The sequence below is a fragment of the Neofelis nebulosa genome, chromosome 16, assembly GCF_028018385.1.
Source record: "Neofelis nebulosa isolate mNeoNeb1 chromosome 16, mNeoNeb1.pri, whole genome shotgun sequence".
In the NCBI taxonomy this organism is placed as follows: Eukaryota; Metazoa; Chordata; class Mammalia; order Carnivora; family Felidae; genus Neofelis; species Neofelis nebulosa.
In genome coordinates this window covers 47,455,338-47,475,395 of record NC_080797.1, presented here as the reverse complement: position 1 = coordinate 47,475,395, position 20,058 = coordinate 47,455,338, and the positions used below count along the sequence as shown (strand labels likewise).

The 20,058-nt window shown below is 41.2% G+C and overlaps 1 protein-coding gene across 7 annotated transcripts in view; it reads left to right on the top strand.

Moving 5' to 3' along the window:
- TEX14 (testis expressed 14, intercellular bridge forming factor) overlaps window positions 1–20,058 on the top strand; it is a 122,648-nt gene that overhangs the window by 90,410 nt on the left and 12,180 nt on the right. For 6 of the 7 annotated variants that reach the window (XM_058704409.1, XM_058704410.1, XM_058704406.1 and 3 more), the window contains 11 exons: window positions 1,470–1,558; window positions 3,423–3,704; window positions 4,579–4,679; window positions 6,255–6,374; window positions 7,774–7,840; window positions 10,778–10,859; window positions 13,923–13,985; window positions 14,492–14,619; window positions 15,531–15,736; window positions 17,006–17,102; window positions 18,506–18,580. In XM_058704409.1, coding sequence (XP_058560392.1) covers window positions 1,470–1,558; window positions 3,423–3,704; window positions 4,579–4,679; window positions 6,255–6,374; window positions 7,774–7,840; window positions 10,778–10,859; window positions 13,923–13,985; window positions 14,492–14,619; window positions 15,531–15,736; window positions 17,006–17,102; window positions 18,506–18,580 — 1,310 coding nt within the window. The remainder of the gene's footprint in view (window positions 1–1,469; window positions 1,559–3,422; window positions 3,705–4,578; window positions 4,680–6,254; window positions 6,375–7,773; window positions 7,841–10,777; window positions 10,860–13,922; window positions 13,986–14,491; window positions 14,620–15,530; window positions 15,737–17,005; window positions 17,103–18,505; window positions 18,581–20,058) is intronic. The other variant, XM_058704408.1, reaches the window with a different exon arrangement.

The window sequence follows — 20,058 nt, the reverse complement described above, 5'->3', positions numbered from 1 at the left end:
ACCAAAGGGGTTAGAGCTCACATCATTGAGAGAAGCAGATGCGGTGACAGTATAGGCATTAGGTGGTAAATCAAAGCCCCTATTCACCGTGTTCCCCCCAAAAAACAAAAAAACAGACCAAAGAAAAGTTTGACATTTTGCTGCCAATCCACCTAGTCTTTTTATATCTTTTTTAGATATAAAATTATAATGACGTGTAAACATATATAGGTACTTTTATATCCTGATTTTTCCCCTTACATTAGAACAAGAGCATTATCTCACATTATTGGAAAACCTTCTGTGAACTCATAATTGTTGGATTTCCCCCATTGTTGAATTTTAGGTTGTGTTATTTTTTTGTCCATTTTGAATAGGGCCACAGTGACTTGTCAGTGCAACTGTTTCTGCACTTTGGAATTATGTCCTTGATGGATTGCCAGAAGTAGAGTTACTAGGTGAAGGGTTTAAACATTTTAAAGATAACTTGATAGCTGCTGTCAGATTGCTCTTTAAAGAAGCCAATCAGATTTGACCTTTCTAATTCAGTCTCTCTGCTTTCTGGTCCAGCAGGGAAGTAGGGCATTCAGGATAACAAGGAATTCATATATATGCCACAAGTCACACATTTTCAAAGGGTTAGTTTAATAGATGATAAGATACATATATAATCATGGATATGTAGAGGAAAAGAGATTCCCTTGTTTTTCAGATGAGGAAACCTTTGTACAGAGAGATTAAAGTGTGCCAAAGGCAGGCAGCTAGTTAGTGGTGGGTAGGGTCTGGAGCTCAGTGAAACTAAGCTGAAGATCTCTGAATGTTCTTCAGGTTCCCTGGTGCCTTAAGACCATGCTTACAAATGTTAGTTATTGTGCTATCACTGATATGCAGGTGGGCCTGTTATAAAAGAATTCTGAACAAAGGGTAGGAACAGTTACTGAACCATCACCTGTGTTCTGTGGCATTGTTGGGGTCGGGGGCTCTGCAATAGCTCAGGGACTAGAAGTCTGTCTACTGAAACTGTGTTTCAATTGTGGGGTTTCTTCTACCTCTGAAAAATTTTCAAGAGTACTTTTAGAATCATGAAATCTGAATTTGGAAACTGAAAAAACCTCAGAGGTCTTCTAGCCCAGTCCTTTCATTTTCTAGCCAGGGAAGGTCTAAAGAGTCTAGTGCCCGAACCAAGTTGACTCAGCTTAATAGTGTAGTTTTCCCTGTGCCAAGCCACCTGAAGGGACCTCTGGTGTCATCCAGCCCTGGCCAGGCCTCTACTAGGTAAGGAGTCTTGCTGTCGGAACGCTGGGGAGTCTGACACTCTCTGGTGGCAGGCAGGAGTCAGTGCAACCCCAGGAATGGCTCTGAGAGTAAAGGATGGTCCGGGTGGGCTGGAGCTGCAGGGCTCAGGGTTGTGTCAGGAACTTGAGCAAACTACTATATTTGTGTCTACCCTGTCCCCCCCCCCCCCACCGCCACCCCTTTATTTAATTTAGGATCAGTGTGGAATCTGTGTCTTCTGAAATCTGTCATACAAAGTTAAGAAATAACGAAGATGATGGAGAGGTACACTTAAAATGGAAATGTGAGTAAAACATCCTAAGTTCTGTTGGGCAAAATGAAATTTAAAGTATATTTCTAACCTGCTTGTTATCTCTAAGTACACAGCCAGTATTGCACCAGCCTCCCACATTCTTTTCTACTGTTGGATCATTCCAGTTTAAAAGCAAGGCTTTCTGGGGTGCCTGGGTGGCTCTGTTGGTTAAGTGTCTGACTCTTGATTTGGGCTCAGGTCATGATCTCACGGCTTGTGAGTTCAAGCCCTGTCAGGCTCCATGCTGACTTCTTAGGACTCTTTCTTTCCCTTTCTCTCTGCTTCTCTCCCTCTCTCTCTCTTTCTCTCTCTCTCAAAATAAATAAGCTTAAAAAAATACATTAAAAAAATAAAAGCAAGGCCTTTCTGGCTACAAATTACAGAAGGGAAATGCTTTTTTCTTTCTTCTTTCTTTTTTTACCATCTAGTCAGGAAAGATAACCTATGTCTTTTAACATTGTTTATTTTTTTTTTAAATTTTTTTTCAACGTTTTTTATTTATTTTTGGGACAGAGAGAGAGACAGAGCATGAACAGGGAAGGGGCAGAGAGAGAGGGAGACACAGAATCGGAAACAGGCTCCAGGCTCCGAGCCATCAGCCCAGAGCCTGACGCGGGGCTCGAACTCACGGACCGCGAGATCGTGACCTGGCTGAAGTCGGACGCTTAACCGACTGCGCCACCCAGGCGCCCCTCTTTTAACATTGTTTAAATGAACATATTTTGTGTTATTAGTCCAAAGAAAAGAGATTATCAAGTCCACCACTGTGTATACTGTTTTGTTCAGTGTTTTTTTTTTTCTGGAAAAAACTTTTTTCATTTCTAGACTTTATAGGAATATTTCCATTTTATATATATATATAAATATATATATATATATACACACATACTATATATATATATCACTATATATATATATAGTATATACTATATATATCAGTATATAATACTGATGATTACAATACTAATATATATACATATGTATATATACTGATGCATATTACATAACAACTATAGCAAAAACAGTACACGATATAGAAATTTAATATATAACATTCATTATTAAAGAACATTCAGTGTCACTTGGATATACCTTGTGGGCATTTTCCTTTCGTATCAGTTTTATCTTTAAAAGGATACGATGGGGGCGCCTGGGTGGCTCAGTCGGTTAAGCGTCCGACTTCAGCTCAGGTCACGATCTCACAGTCTGTGAGTTCGAGCCCCGCGTCAGGCTCTGGGCCGATGGCTCAGAGCCTGGAGCCTGCTTCCGATTCTGTGTCTCCCTCTCTCTCTCTGCCCCTCCCCCGTTCATGCTCTGTCTCTCTCTGTCTCAAAAATAAATAAACGTTAAAAAAAATTTTTTTTTAAATTTAAAAGGGTACGATGTCTATGTATTTTAATACTAATGTTAAATGACATTAGCAAAAGTATAGAACATTTAGAATGAAGACACATGCACATAAGCACACACATATATACACACTCCCAAAATATGAACTCAGCATAGTCCAGAGAGGATAGACAAACTCAAATAGAATCCTTTCCACTAGTTTCTACAGGCTGCAGATGTTATTTTCTTGTAAAATCTTCATAGCAGGAAGGTCTGTCTACAAGTTTTCTGCTACCTTCTACTCCAGAATTCAGAAATTAACTGAAATTCTGTCCTTCCGTGTTATCACTTCTTTTCTCTCCTCCCCTTCGAACCAAAAAGGGCAAGCTAAGGATGATGCAGTTCTAAAAAGGCAATTACTGTGATAATATGAACTTTAAAAGTATTTTGTAGCTCTTCAAGAAGCAAAAGCTTTTGTCTCCAATGTTCACAGTTCTGTTTTAAATGCTACTTTTTCTCTGTCCAGTGGAGGTGAAAGAAATGGCAGAGAGAGCAGCCACCGGGCAGCTGGCAGTACCACCATGGCATCCTCAGAGTAGTGCGACTTTAGAGGATGAAGTTAAAGATGAGCCTGATTCCCTGCTGCAGCCCCCGCTTGGGGACCCTGAGAAAGTGGGTTGGCAGTGCACTCTAGAGTATCCCAGGGAAAATAATGAGTCAAGAGAAAATGGCAAATGTAACAAAATGGGTAACAGTGACTATGACAGTGACCAGCATGGCAAACAGCCTGGACCTCAAAGCTTCAACAGTAAGTGCAGTTGGAGGAATTGGGATGGTTGAGCTCTATCAAGTTATTAGCTCTCAAATATAAGTAAGCATCCTGGAATATTTCCTTTGCTTGGTCTTCTCCCCTTTCCCATATATCTGGGATCCCTGAATTCCAGGGGAAAACAGCATACCCTTTTGATTCCATTGTCCTTCCTGTAGGTAAAGAAAATCCAGAAATTCGTGAGTTTTTCTGTTACTGGAGCAGACCATTTGCTCAAAGGGAGAAAAATAATCTGTATACCATGACCCTGTTGTTAGCTCTAACCTGGCAAGGAGTTGAACCTTTTTTTTTTTTTTTTTTTTTTTTACCTGAGTACAGTAGTAGATGGCCATTCCCTACTGCCCATTTCTTTGCATTTTCAGCCAGAAAAACTTCACTGGCTCCTAGAGATTCTGTGATAGAGGAATCTAGAGACAAATGGCATTGACTGTCATCACTTTGTAGATTTGCAGGTTAAAACTGAAGGCTATGCATTTCTACCTGGTAATTTGCATGCAATCAGGGCATGGAATATTATTTCACAGTTGTTTACAAATCAAAGAAAGGTACATCTAAAATTTTCATTTATGTTAGGTAGAAAACCTACTGGCTTGAGGTCTTTTAGTATTTAGAATCTGTTCCTTATCAACCATCCCCCTTGAATGGGTGGGCCAAAGGATTGATGATACAGGACCACATGTTGGGGCCAGGCCAAACTTACAGTCTCCACTTTCTGGACTGAACCTGACATATGGGACATGGCCATCCTTGGCAGAATATTCACAGATCTCTTCTCTCCTGCCACTCCTCTTCCCTTCCATGCCATCTGAATATCATGGAATGACTATGGCCCTGGTTGTGTTATAATCATTAGGTATCAGGCACCTGTCTCCCAGCAAAAATGTGTATCCAGAGCATAGTGAAGTCTTTCAAGCAAGTTCTGACGCATCTGTGGTCATTGAGAAATCTTACAGTGTAAGTAATATGGCCTGCAGAGCCAGGTTGAACCCAAGGACCTAATAAAGTAGAACTGAGTTGTTGTTATATATTATGACATTGAAATAATACCTATAGTAGTTCTTTTTTGTTGGAGTATGTGCTTCACATGAATGGAAAAGTATTTTCTCCCTGCCTAAATACTGTTTGAGTCAGTTCAACTCAAAGCATTGTGTATCTTGGGGCTTGGGTGGAACACAGACAAGTGTCAGATTCTGGAAACTCTTGAGCTTTCTTTCTAGCTGCGTAGATGATGAGACCAACTCTGGAATCACAGTGTGAGGTCAGGTATCAAAGCTCATGGCCCAGCAGGTGACTGAGGTCCAATTGGAGTAGGAAGAGCAAGGCCAGGGTTGTGATGAGAGGTCCTTCTTCACCTAGAGTGTCCTCTGAGACCCAAATTCAGCTCTCAGTAGAAGGAATGTGTTTCTGCCTGGCAACTGCACCTCAGCAGGATCTGTGCATTGAGGCTGCAGCCCTGCGTCAGGGGTTTAACACATCCTTGAGGTATGTAATTGGGCCACAGTCCAGCCAGGCTAAGGAACCAGAGTGTGTTATCGTTGTGATAGGAGGACACAGTCACTTAAAGAATATAAACAGCAACTGAAAATGAAATAATATAAAAATACAATTGTGATAACATTTGAGATCTTTCAAAGAACATACTATTATATTTAATCACGGCACACAAACCACCCACAGGACAATTTAGGACAGTTTATTCTTTTTCTCACATGGGGGCTGGAAGGATAGGCCATGTTAAGCATACTGGCTTGGCTGGAGAAGCAGGTCTGTCAGGGAAACAGGGAAGGTATGTGAGGCCAGGCTTGTCTGAGAAGTTTCAATTTGATACAAGAGGTGAAGGGGAGCAGCTGCCAAGTGTGCAGGAAGAGGAAGCATGTGGCAAAAGCAGCATCCAAGGAAATAAATCATAAAACCTCTGCAAAGGGATCATTGAAGGTGTGGAAAGAAGCTAGTTAGTTGCCTGTGCGTGTGGTGATCAGGGCCTGAACATGGAGAAATAAGCAGAAAAGGAAGGGGTGGAATGGAGATGGTGAAGAAATAGCTGTTACTTTTGAATCTTCAAGTTTTATTTTTATTATCGAGATTGCATTGCTATTTTTAACATCATACTCCTTCACTTTTAAACTGTAGTGCCCAGGGGACTCTTTATTTTTGAGCGGCCTCAGCTTCCTCATCTGGAAGACGATGCCAACACACGGACTGCGTCTGTGGGTGTTCAAACTCAGTGCCAGCTTGAGTTGTCTAGGGCCTTTCTTCTTAGAATTTCAGAGCATAAAGGTCACCTAACTCCCTCCACCTCCATTGTACAGATGAGGATGATGAGTCCCAGGATTTTCATTTGCCTCACTTGCTGCAAGGGTTCACAGCTTGCTGTGGGGAAGGAAGGCAGAGGCAGGTGGTGCAAACAGGTGGGGGGGGGGGCGGCCCAAGTGATTTTAGATAACCCCGTTATTAACACTGCATCCAACTATAAAGGGATTTGTTTACAATGAACACCGACCTAAAAGTGATTTCCTACATTATTAATAGGATCAGTCCATGCAATCAACTTGTTCACCAGAGTCTTCTGAGGATGTAACAGATGAATTTTTAACTCCAGACTATGAATATTTTCATTCTTCAACTGCTCAAGAAAACTTAGCTCTAGAGGTAAAAACCACAGTTTAGGGTAAAGTACTTTTCAGCTTTCTCTATTGCCTTATTTCTTTTAAATTATTTTTATTGAGAAAAATAGCTTACACATAAAAGCGTCTAATTTCGACTTAGTGTTTTCATGTGTTTTGAAAAGACATCTGAAAAATAAGATTTGTGAGAATGGAAAGTCATATGCAGTTTCTCCCAAAACTGTGGTTCCTGTATTTGTACAGCACTTTGTACTTTTTTTAAAAACACTTTTCTTCATGTTACCTAATTCACATATCCTTCCTGTGGGGAAGAGAAGAAGGCCTGCTGTTATTCCTCTGTGTGAAGAAGTGGTGATCCACAGATGTAGGGAATTCGCCCTGGCCTGCCAAGCTTTAGTGGCAAGAGAGCCAGGATTAGAGGCCAGGGCTCAGCATGAATGTGGAGCTGTGCAGTGCATGGGGCTTTCTTGGGAACCTGCCCAACTTTTGCAAACATCTATTTGTACAGAGTATTTTCATTTATAAAATGAAGCTCCTTACATTTTCTTACGTATTTGTTTATTTATTTATTTATTTATTTATATAATTTCTACCTCACCTTCTACTGACCTACCATTTTTTGGACCTTTTACCACTATGGAAGGTGGGATAGAGGAAAGGGAGGATTGTAGGTCTCAAACACAATATTTGACTAGCAGGAATTCAGTGATGCAACAAAAGCATCACTTCCACTCTTCTGCACTTCTGATAACAGTTTTCTATTGTTAATCCTTCAGCTATTCTGGCTTTTAATGTGAGCAGACTGGCATGTTAAGAAAATCTTTAATAAAAAGATATACAGTACATATACACATATTATGTATACATATACGTATAAAGTGTAACATAGAGGAAAGTACACAGCTCTTAAGTGTACAGCCTGTTGACTTTCCCAGACTTGAACACATTCATGTAACCACCCAGATCAAGAAGCAGAACATTATGGGTCCTCCAGAAGACCCCTGTGGGCTTCTTCCCAGTCACTGTCACCTCTCAAAGGAACCAGTGTTCTGACTTCTCACCCCCCAGAAAGTAGCTTTGCAGTCTGGGCCATTTTTCCAACTTTCTAGCTTTTCTGATAAAAGTCCTAGGAATCAAAACATCTTTGTGGGAAGGTTGAGGGAGTGGAGGGGATAATATAAAGAAGGGAAAAGTCACACAGTTCTTCCTCACAGTGGGGGCTGGGGAGGGCTTGTTGAGGAGGAACATAAAGTGCAAATGAGCACTTAATGTCTTCGAAGCAGGTTTATTCTTTTTCTATAAAAGATGCAGGAACCTTAGGAAGATTTTCAAGGTTTAAGAACATCAAGAAGTTCTCCCTCTACTTTTGATGATATGACGGCCTCCAGTGACCCTTCTTTCTTTGCTCTTTTATTCTTTTGTAGACTTCAAGTCCTATGGAAGAAGACTTTGAAGGAATACGAGATGCATTTGCCCAACCTCGAGGTTCTGGTAATAAGCTCTTAAGGCAGATTTCGTTTTCACTTGCCTTTACTTTCTGTTGGATGACAGATCTTTAAAGCTGGAACAGTCCTTAGAGATAACCTCCTCCAGGCCTTTGATTTTACAGATCAGGAAACCTAGGCTTTGTGATTTCTCCTCATTAGAATGAATCTCCTGCTCCTCACCAGCCTCATAACATCCGCATATCATGTTTTCTGTACTTCCCCTTGCTTCCTTATGGCATATGTTTAGTGGTTGCTGCTGCTTCCCCCCGCCTTCCCAGCCTTTCATTAGATTTCTGGCCCCTTTGTGGCACATAGCAGGTGCTTGGTTATATTCACTGAGCTGACCTGAGGGATTGACCCAGGCTGTACAACTGGTTATTGATATAACAAAAACTAGAACTAGCTTTTCATGTCCTTCACCCTAAGAGGCAGAGTTTGACTGTCATTTTCCTTTGCTTGCTTAGAATCTTGGCAAAGAGTTAATAACAGCCAATAGTGCATAGTCAACATAACATCCTTCCCTCGGGAGGCCTTGCGTTCTGTATAACTCAGCAACTGCTTTCCATTACATGGGAAGTTAACCTTGAATCAGCAACCCGGGTGTGGCACAAGATAAGATAGAAGTCAACCACTGATTCTGATACAGACATTTAAAAAACTGTGTACTTTTACTCTTTTAAGGTATACAACTGTCTATTTTAAAGTTCATTTATTTGGAGAGAGGGAGAGAGAGAGCACAAGTGGGGGGGGGGTGCAGAGAACAAGGGAGAGAGAGAGAATTCCAAGCAGGCTCCATACTGTCAGCACAGAGCCCAGCGTGGGGCCTGAACCCATGAACTGTGAGATCATGACCTGAGTCGAAATGAAGAGTCGGATGCTTAACCCACTGAGCCACCCAGGTGCCCCTACAACTGTCTATTTAAAAAAAATTGTTTTTAATGTTTATTTATTCCTGAGACAGAGAGAGACAGAGCATGAGTGGGGGAGGGGCGGAGAGAGAGGGAGACACAGAATCAGAAGCAGGCTCCAGGCTCTGGGCTGTTAACACAGAGCCTGACGTGGGGCTCGAACTCACAAGCCGTGAGATCATGACCTGAGCCGAAGTCGGTCATTCAACCGACTGAACCACCCAGACATCCCTACAACTGTCTATTTTAAAGTCAGAGTTACCTATCTATTGAGCCATGTAGCTATTTTCAGTCATGTGTCAACATTCTGAACCCAGAGAAGGTGGGCTTGGATTCTGAACTTACTGCCTTCCTCCTGCTATATACTCTGGTTTCTATCTCTAACCTGATTCATGCCCCTGTCACAGTTGACAGCATCTTAAGAAGCAGTAGGCTTTTAGATGAACAGTTAAATTCTCAGGACAACGTGTATTAAAAGTCTCCAGACCTGGATCTTGGGTCATCCACTTCTTTCATGTGGCCTTTGCCCGCAGTTACTTTCTGTGTGAGCCTGACCTGCACATAGCCATTTCACTTCTGTTTAGAAGAAGGTTGAGTGGGATAGAGAAGTTGTGGGGCAGGTAGGTCAGAAATCCAGGGCTACTTTGATACAGACATCTGAAGTACATGAAGAAACCTCTGATTTCCACTCATGTCCCGCTTTCACCCTTCTCTTCCTCCTTTTCCACTAGGGCTCTGACATATACCCCTTCCACACCAGGCGATGCCACAGGTAAAAATTGGACACATGCCAGGTTCCAAGCCCAGTTTTGCCACTGATTTTTTTTTTTTTTCATGCATGATCATTTCACCCCAGGGCTCCATTCTCTCTTTGTATAAAGTAAAGGAGAGGGTCAGACTGCAAAATCTCTTAAGTTTTTTTCCAGCTGTAATGGTGCTTATTAGGAATTCCTTAATGCTTTCTAGGGCTTTATGCCTCCTAGGTATTTGAAAGAGGGTCACAGGAAGAAGAGCCCTCATGTTTCTCTACTGACGTTTCAGACCTCCTTGGTACCTGCTAAAGGTGACACTGTTTTGGTGAGCCTCCCCATCATCCACCATACTACTTGCTCTAAGAAATGGTCTTGGGATCATGAGCATTTGCCGAGAGGGCAGGCTGCTCTGCCTGTCCCCTTCTCTATAAACAAAGCAGTACACTGGTGGGAAGAATGATGAATAGTGGCCCTGTCTGCCCAGAGGTCTGCATAGTATCTAACCTGAGAACTGGTGGGGAGTAACTTTGGATACTTGATATCAAGAAGAACAGAAGAGGTGCACCTGGGTGGCTCAGCCAGTTAGGCATCTGACTCTTGGTTTCAGCTCAGGGCATGATCTCACAGTTTCATGAGTTCAAGCCCCATGTTGGGCTGCTCCGTGCTGTCAGTGCCGTGCCTGCTTGGGATTTTCTGTCTGTCTCTCTCTCTCTGCCCCTCCCTCACTCACACTGTCTCTCTCTCTCTCTCTCTCAAAATAAATAAACTTAAAAAAAAGAACGGAAGATAGTTGAATTAGCTCCTTAGTACTCAAGCCCCCCACCCCCATTCTTTAAGTGGAGTATGATGGCCAAGAGGCTCAGCACTCTGGGAATGCCCAGCTAATGGTCTTTTCTATTTGGAATCTTTAGTGAACAAACAGTTCTTGGTTTCAACGCCCCCTGGTGTCTGTTGACAGGAACCAGGTCAGTTTGCCTTCCTGAAAAGACAAAACAACATTTGTCTCCAGAAATAACTGTGCTGTTATAACTGAAAGGCCAGTAAATGGCTTGATTGTATTTTGAGTGTCAGAATATAGTTACTCCCTCTGAGCAAGGAAAATAAACTTTCAGAGCAAAAACCTCTCCTGTAGCACTCAATCCAAACCCAATTAGGAAGTACTTTGTTTATCCAGATTATTTCTCATTCTGAACCAGACCAAGGGAAATTCTAGAGAATGAAAACAATAATTTGGGTTGGTAAAAATTCAGTAAAAAAGATGCATTTACTTTATTCTTTCAGGCGAAGAAAAGTTCCAAATGAGAAAAAGCCTTGGAAGGAATGCTGAGATTTTGACCAGGTCTCAATTCCAACCTATACGAACGTATGTGCTAGTATTTTAGTCACAGTTTCAGACTCACAGAAGTAACGTTAAATGTTGATAATGTCCCATATTTATATATTGCTTGTCTTCAAATATATTTGTCACCACATTATAAACATTTGCTTTGGGGGAATTTAACTTTCTTAGGACTTTTTCAGCAGGATTGTGAGGGATCGTGAAAAGGAGTCATTATCTGTATTCAGATCCTGACTCTGCCTTTCCTATCCCTATGACCTTGGTTAAGTTTCTAAACTCCTCTCTTCTATTTCCCCATTTATAAAATTAGGAATAAGAATCCTTATAACTCCTGGCATTCATTGCAGAGGAATGAAGACTTATGTTCACATAAAAACATATACATGAGGGGCGCCTGGGTGGTTTAGTCCGTTGAGCTTCCGACTTCAGCCTAGGTCATGATCTCACCATTCCAGAATTCGAGCCCCACGTGGGGCTCTGTGCTGACAGCTCAGAGCCTGGAGCCTGTTTCAAATACTGTGTCTCCCTCTCTCTCTCTGCGCCTTCCTGACTTGAGCTCTGTCTTGGTCTCTCAAAAATAAATAAACATTTGAAAATTAAAAAAAAAAAACCACATACATGAATGTTTATAGCAACTTTATTTGTAATAGCCAAAAACTGGAAACCCAAACATTGTCTAACAAGTGAATGATTTAACAGACTGGTACATCCATACTATGGAATACTTCTCAGCAGTAAAAAAGAATGAACTATTGATACCTTCAACAACCTGGATAAATCTCCAGAGAATTGTGCTGGATGGAAAGCACAATCCCTCAGTTATTTACTATATGATTCCACTTATATAGCATTCTTGAAATGATAAGATTACAGAAATAAAGAACAAATGAGTGGTTTCCAGGGGATAGGGAAGAGGTAAGGAGTAGGAGGGAAGTAGACATGCCTATAAAAGGGGCAGCCTAAGGGGATCCCTGTGGTGGTAGAAATGTTCTGTATCTTGACTGTATCAGTGTTGATATCTTGGTTGTTCTGTAGATTTGCAAGATACTACCATTCAGGGAAACTTGGGTCAAGTGTGTTTCTTTAAACGTCATGTGAATATTCAGTTACCTCAAAATAAAAAGTTTAATTAATTAAAAACACTAATAATAGAGGTAAAGTACCTGACACAACAACATTCATTTTACTTTCCCTCTCTCTAGGTCTCAATTTCCTTACCTACAATAATTACAGCTAGTGTTTCCTAAGTAACTACCATATTCAGCCCTGTGAGGCACATACTGGCATCTCCATTTTGCAAATAAGGAAAGCAAAGTTCTGAGAGTTTTAAGTATTTTTTCTAAGGTCGCAGTTAGTAAGTGGCTAACTGTAAGTTAGCAAATGGTTAGTAAGTGGTCAGGATAGGCTAGATTATGCTATATAACAAACAACCTCCAGATTTTCATGGCTAAAAACAGCAAACATTTATTTTTTGCTCATGCTCCAAGTCCACCATGGGTTGGCCAGGAGTGTGCAGTGCTCTATTACCTTCTATCCAAGATCCAGGCTTAGGGAGACTCCATCCTTGTACTTCCTTGATTGCTGAGGCAGGAAAGGGAACATGAGTTGTGCACTATCCTTAAGGTTTCTGCCCAAAGTGACTCACATCACTTTTGCTTATACTTCACTGGTTAAAACAAGTGAGGTAGCCATTTATATAAATTAGGAGGGCCAAAAAGTGTTGTTGTACTTGTATACTTAAAAGGAGAAACAAATACTCTAGTGAACAGAATTAATAAAGTCATAACTCAATCCAAAACCCATGTTCTTTCCTTTGTACCTTTGGTCTCCGGATTGAACCCATGTTCTTTCCTTTGTACCTTTGGTCTCAGGATTGTTGCAAAGATTAAAAATATGAAAACATATGGAAGGATTTCGCATGGGAGCTGACTTATAGTTTATATTTAGTGGATATTGAAATTGAATCCTACCTATTAGTTAAAGTAGAAAAAGGTCAAGTTTGTCTTCAGTATTCTTTTCTGGCCATTTTTTGGCATAAGTCTTTCTTGGCCCCACCTGATGTTCCATGTAGGACGCTGTCTCACAGCTGGTAAGGCCCCACCACTGTGCCCTTTGCTCCAGCCTCCATCCCCAGCAAATTTCCTGTGATCCATTGATTTCCTCAGGAACTTGCTCACTGTCATGTAGTATCATCAGCTGATTTCAGATGGGCTGAAAGGAGACTGAGGCCCAGAGTAAGGCCCAGACATGCCTGAAAACATATGGCTAATCAGTAGCAGAGCCAGGACCAGAACCAACTTCCTACTTTTTTTTTTTATTTTATTTTTTATTTTTAAAAATTTACATCCAAATTAGTTAGCATATAGTGCAACAATGATTTCAGGAGTAGATTCCTTAGTGCCTCTTACCCATTTAGCCCATCTGCCCTCCCACAACCCCTCCAGTAACCCTGTTTGTTCTTCATATTTATGAGTCTCTTCTGTTTTGTCCCCCTCCCTGTTTTTATATTATTTTTGTTTCCCTTCCCTTATGTTTATCTGTTTTGTCTCTTAAAGTCCTCATACAAGTGAAATCATATGATTTTTGTCTTTTTCTGACTAATTTCACTTAGCATAATACCCTCCAGTTCTATCCATGTAGCTGCAAATGGCAAGATTTCATTCTTTTTGATTGTCGAGTAATACTTCATTGTATATATATACCACACCTTCTTTATCCATTCATCCATCGATGGACATTTGGCCTCTTTCCATACTTTGGCTATTGTTGATAGTGCTGCTATAAACATGGGGGTGCTTATGTCCCTTCGAAACAGCACACCTGTATCCGCCTAGTATTTACTACTAGGATAAATACCTAGTAGTGCAATTGCTGGGTCGTAGGGTAGTTGTTTTTAGTTTTTTGAGGAACCTCCATACTGTTTTCCAGAGTGGCTGTACCAGCTTGCATTCCCACCAACTTTCTATTTTTGATTTAGCGCCCTTTCTGCTGCTTCTTACACTGGGCTGACAAACTGGTCCATCGTACCAGGTTAGTGCACTCTGCTGACCGGGGATTCATATAATTTTCTCATTTTCTCTCCTACAGTACTGAAGGTGAACAAGAGGAGACATTAAAGGAATCACCAAAGGAGCCGAAAGAGAAAGACATGTAGGGCCACCAAAGGGTTGCCTAAGGATGCTGTGTAAAGTCTTGGTTTTAGGGGAAAATGAGGAATTTCCTTATTTGTGGGAAAATATATTCCTCCCGTTTTTATTCATACATTTAATGTGAGCGTGTTTCTTCTTTCACCAAAAAGCTGTTAACAATATGATCTAAATTAATAACATCTTACAATCAAGGAAATATAATGATGATGATGATGATATTAATAAGTTTATACTGGAGGTAAATGAAATCTGTTTTCCATGTAATATACCTTCATCTATGGAAATAGTTTTAGCTGCTGAGATATGTTTAAAGTTAGTACTCTTTTTAGGATATTCTCTGAGATTCTCTTTAAGATACATAAGATATTCTAAGATAGTCTCTAATTCTGGTCTGCTGCCAAGTAAAGATTGTTGTCAAGAGCATCCTTAAAAAGCACCCCTCAGGAAAATATTGTTTGATTTTTCTAAACATCTTCTCCTAATTACTTTGTACTTTAAATTTCTTAGATCACTGACAGACATTCAAGACCTGTCTAGTATTTCCTATGAACGAGATGGTTCCTTTAAGGAAGTCTCATGCAAAACACCCAAAATAAACCATGCACCTACAAGTGTCAGCACTCCACTCAGCCCAGGTAATCACTGCGGGAGAAGTGTTTGGGGAGAAGAACTAACAGCCCCTGCCCCATTGGCTTTGGGAAGCCAGGCTGTGAGAAAAGACTGCCAGGTGTTTCCTCAGTGTAGAGGTGTCTCCTTAGCACCAGAGTTGAAGGCCCCCCATGGGGGGCCAGGAAGGGGTTGGTGGTGCTGGTTATAAGCAGCTCTAAGGAGTTTTTTTTACTTTAGTGGTAGAGACAGGCAAATGCAAACTGTACTTTGTACTCTAGCACTACTTAAAACCTATCTTGTGCTTAAACACACAGTTGTTTTTTTTTATGAAACACTTCTTATTTTTAAATTTTTTAAATATGTAATTTACTGTCAAGTTAGCTAACATACAGTGTATATACAGTGTGCTCTTGGTTTTTCAGGTAGATTCCTATGATTCATCACTTACATACAACACCCAGTGCTCATCCCACAAGTGTCCTCCTAAATGCTCATCACCCATTTCCCCCCTTCCCCACCCCCCATCAACCCTCAGTTTGTTGTATTTAAGAGTCTCTTATGGTTTGCCTCCCTCTCTGTTTGAAACTAGTTTTTCTCCTTCCCTTCCCTCATGGTCTTCTGCTGAGTTTCTCAAGTTCCACATATGAGTAAACACACATAGTTTTGAGTCTTGCAACCTCAATGGCCAGCATCACATAGCCTCTCTCTGGTGTCCTTAGTTCCAGTATATTTGTGGTTCAAATAATCTCCCTTTCTTTGGATGGCCAAATTTAGAGACTGTCATTGTTTTTATACTTTGAGAAGCTATATCTCATATCTGTGATTATTTTAGTTATTAACAACTTGGAGAATCCCTGGTATAGATACATAGTTTTGTGGTTTTGTTTTTAAATAATGTAGAGGATTCGGAAACTAATTGCCCTCTTTTCTACAACAGGGTCAAGTTCTTCAGCTGCCAGTCGGTATAAAGACTGCCTTGAAAGTATCACATTTCAGATTAAAACAGGTTCTACCTCATGCTGGAACAGTCAGGAATCCATTCAAACTTCATCTGATAGATTTACAACTGTTCGAGAGAAAGCAAAGAGCCTAGATTCCTTTCTTACTTCCTCTGAAACTGCCCCTTCAAGACTGACCGATCTCGTAAGTAAACTGATTCTGCTTTCCACACTCATGGAGTCAGCCCAAAGGCCTCAGGGATCCAAAGTGCTAAGATTTCTCCAAATCCATTATACAAAGAAAGCAAGAAATAAGTTGGATCTTCTCTGGGCTTCCCTGAGGTATCTTTCTGAGTCTGTATTGTAGGATAGATCCTAGGTTTTTGTGCCTTTTTTTGCCCCAGAGATAACATCTGGCAATTTCTCCAAAGAGCCAAATTGCCATAGCTTAGGATGCTGCCTTCACCTGCATTGTACTCTCTGTCTACCCACATCCTACTTACTTGAGGAGGCTTGGGTTCTGCTTCCTCTTTGATGCCTCCTCTGCTTAGTTCCCTGAGAGGTTTGATTGCTCTCTACCTTCTCTGAACTCCTGAACTAACAGTCTGCAATAAAAACACATAATTGTGTGCTACCTTTTCCTCCCCTCCTCCTTCTCCCCCTGCCGTCCTTCTTTCTTCTTCTCTTCTCTCTCCCTTATATTCCATATGTGTAGACTCTTCAAGAAAACTACAAATTCCTTACTTGGCACTGTTCATTAAAAATGTTGACCATTCTATGGGCAGACTGATTACTTGCTTTGGCCCTCAATTAAAAATCAATTGTTATAGGGGCGCCTGGGTGGCGCAGTCGGTTGGGCGTCCGACTTCAGCCAGGTCACGATCTCGTGGTCCGTGGGTTCGAGCCCCGCGTCAGGCTCTGGGCTGATGGCTCAGAGCCTGGAGCCTGTTTCTGATTCTGTGTCTCCCTCTCTCTCTGCCCCTCCCCCGTTCATACTCTGTCTCTCTCTGTCCCAAAAATAAATAAATGTTGAAAAAAAAAAATCAATTGTTATATTCTTTGGGCATTTGACTAACAAAAGATTCACTCTAAAGTAGGGAGATAGAGTTTTATGCTTTCATTCAATAAATTGTTAACTGGGCAGGTTTTAAGTGCCAGGTACCCTGCCAAGCCCTCTTCTAGGCACCAAATGTGAATAAGATAAACCTAGTCCCTGCCCCAGAGGAGCTCCCCACCTAGTGAGAAAGGCTGGCTAACACAATACAGAGGTAAGTACTGGGTGCTATGGAGGCAAAGACTGGGTGAGAAGGGATCCCAGAGGAGGGGACATTTGAAAGAGTTTGACTCAATCAACAAAACAAGTGGCTTTGATTCCATCAATGAAACACAGGCTTAATCTTGGAAATGATTGAACTGCATTTGCCTTTTGAGCTCAGTACATGTGTCAATTACCATGTTTACATCTTACTTATAGAAAAGATTGCCTGCATTTACTGGGGCCGGTTCCTCCAGCATTGCTAAGTCACCTGACACATCATCCCATGCCACCCAGAGAAGGAGCCTGCAGAAAGGTACCCTGTGTTTAATATGAAAATACAACCAAATTACAAAATAATAGTAAGCCAATTTAAGGGAACTTTAGTCTCATCGTTGATGCTACATTAAATTCAAACAAAAATGCTATTTTCCATCTGACTATAAAAGTAAAATATACTCATTAAACTTGGAGAATAAAAACAGCTTTAAAAGAAAACTATCATTTAATTCTACCACCATTTTTTAACCTCTTGTACTATTCAGTACATAGTTTTTCTTTTTAAAATTAAAAAAAAAATTTTTATTTTTAGAGAGAGAGAGCATGCAAGTGGGGGAGAGGAGGAGAGGGGGAGAGAAAGAGAATCTTAAGCAGTGTGGAGCCTGATGACGGGCTTGATCCCACGACCGTGGGATCATGACCTGAGCTGAAATCAAGAATCTGATGCTCAACCAACTGAGCCACCCAGGTGCCCCCATTTTTTTAAAGTAAACTGTGCCCAATGTAGGGCTCGAACTCACAACCCTGAGACCAAGAGATTCAGGCTCTGCCTACTGAGCCAGCCAGGCACTCTCTCTTTCATATTTCTAGAAATGTACAAAAATGTATGTATTTTTAGCATAGTTGAGATCATATTGTGTATTATCTCTGGCCTATTTTTTTTCTTTTGATGCTATGTTTTGAGGATCTCCCCTTAGTGAAAATTATTTGTTAAATATATGTAATGGCTTCATAATAGTCCGTTCTACATATATTGCTTAACTATGCCATTATGGTGAAGATTTATATTGTTTTCTAATTTTTGTTCTTTGTATAAAAATCTTTGTACCTCTGATCCCTTTTTTAGGATAGATTCTTAGGAGATGGTTTTCAGATCAAAGGATATGAGAATGTTAACAACTCTTGAGGCATATTGCCTTTGCTATGTTAATTTTAATGTCTTATGTTTTGGTACAATTCTTGGATTTTGTGAATTAAGCTGAGGGGTTTTATTTAAGGTTATAAGGAGGGGAAGGCCCAAAGAGTGGTTGTTCTTATATCCCCTGGCCTGATAACCTATAAAAGACCTTCCATTTTATTTTTTATTCATTTTGACTGGCCCAGACTGTATCCCTCCAGGAGCCCTGTGCCAGATTAGGCCCCCAGCCTCTTAGTAAGAATTTATACTTCCCCTACCCTAAATATCTTTGGGAGGGAGGGACACAGATCAAGAAATACTGGGATAAGGGGTAAAGCAGGAAAGGATTTGGAGTAAAAAGGGGAGTAAATCCATTCACATGTTAGGAGGTCTCAACTAGAACTGCTAATGTAAGAAGCTGTCTTCCTGCCTCAGTTTGTTTCATTGCTGAGAAGTCCTAAGTCAAATCCATGTGGAAGCCTGGAAAATCCAGTTCAGGGTCAGAAAGGTGTTAAGCCATTTTTCTCTTTATGTTTTTTAAGCATTAGTAGAAGCCATTTCACAGCATCATGTTGATGAGCTACCACCACCATCTCAGGAGCTGCTTGACGAAATTGGTAAGGGATGTTCAATACAGAATGTACTCCATGGCCCTATTAGTTATGGTCACTGACCACAATATAGTTCTTTGTCTCAGGTGTAGGTACGAGTACAAATGGCCCTAATAAGAAGGTCTAACTGAATGAACAATTCAGGAAGGAGCAGTTTTCCAATAAAGTGGGCCTCACATTACTACTGAAACCTGGCCAGGATATTAGCCTGTGTCTGTTGTCATTTTGTTACTTTAAAGGGCCTATGGTAATGATTCTCAGAGGAATAACACTATTTAAGTGGTTTACTATGATGAAATTGTTTTATTAAAGGAATATTTCACCTCCTTTTTGAACCAAACCAGCTATACCTTGGAGGCCTGAAGTCTGGCTACTAAGGTTGAGACATCCTGTACTTTCAGTTTTGCCATTAGCAGGAGGTATTAGAGGTATTGGCATCATGGATGAATCACCTTCTCAGGGGCAGAGATGTCAGTGGCACAAGACGTAATGAGACCAGAATTTTCCATCTCAGACAGAGACCCAGCTATACCTGCTCAATTTTAGTTGTAGCTGGATTGGCTGGCCCTGCCCAGCTGAGCCAATGCTGAAAGTACATGGAAGCATTGGGCCAGGTGGTTTCTCACTTGAAGAGTGAGAAGAGACGTGATTGTTCTCTCCTTGACAGCCTGGTTGACCAGCTTCTAACTCTGAAAGAATGCATCTTGGCAGACCTCTTACAGTCCAGTTCTTGGTATGGGGCCTCTAGAGAATTTCCCGATATGCACCAGTTGTTTTTCAGGGTCTCTGAGGTTTTGTGTCTCATCAGGAAGAAGGAGGTAAATGAGGACTTATGTGGTCTGACTCAATGGACAGCTGCCATCTAGGCTATCACAACCCCCAGCCCCTGATTATTGGTCTGATGAACTAGGGTGGAGCCAGTCAGAGCTGCCAGACCTTCCTTTTTTCTTTTTCTGTACTCATAGGCCCCTTCACCTCATCACACCTCCTCCCCAAAGCCACAGGGTCATAGGGTTGTTGGGTCAGGCTCTTAGGGTGCCTACCCCTTAGGGCTTTCCTTCTCTAGAATGCCCCAAGGAGTCCTTGCAAATTCTTTCTCTCCAGTTGTTTTCCTTAGTACAGTAATAGAACTGCTGCTTATGAGAGTAGAGGTCACCCACACATGTCCAGCTCAGATAGATTCTCAGTGTCATTTTTCTTTTGTCATGACTTAAGGCAGTATTTGTAGGCTCCTTTGCAGTTTGACCTTAGTGATACTTTTCTTCTGGATCCTGCTGTCTTCTCTCTTAGTCACCATATAGATTCCCCCATTTCAGCAGCTGTTAGAAGCCTTCCTCCTAGGTTCCAGCCTCATGGCACAGCTGTACCCCAACACACTCTGCAGAAACCTTTTCTCATTTTACTCATGGGAATTATCTGGACCAGGTTTCTAGGTGATGTCTGTACTTTGACACAGGTCAGTAATTTCCCAGAAAGACAAAATT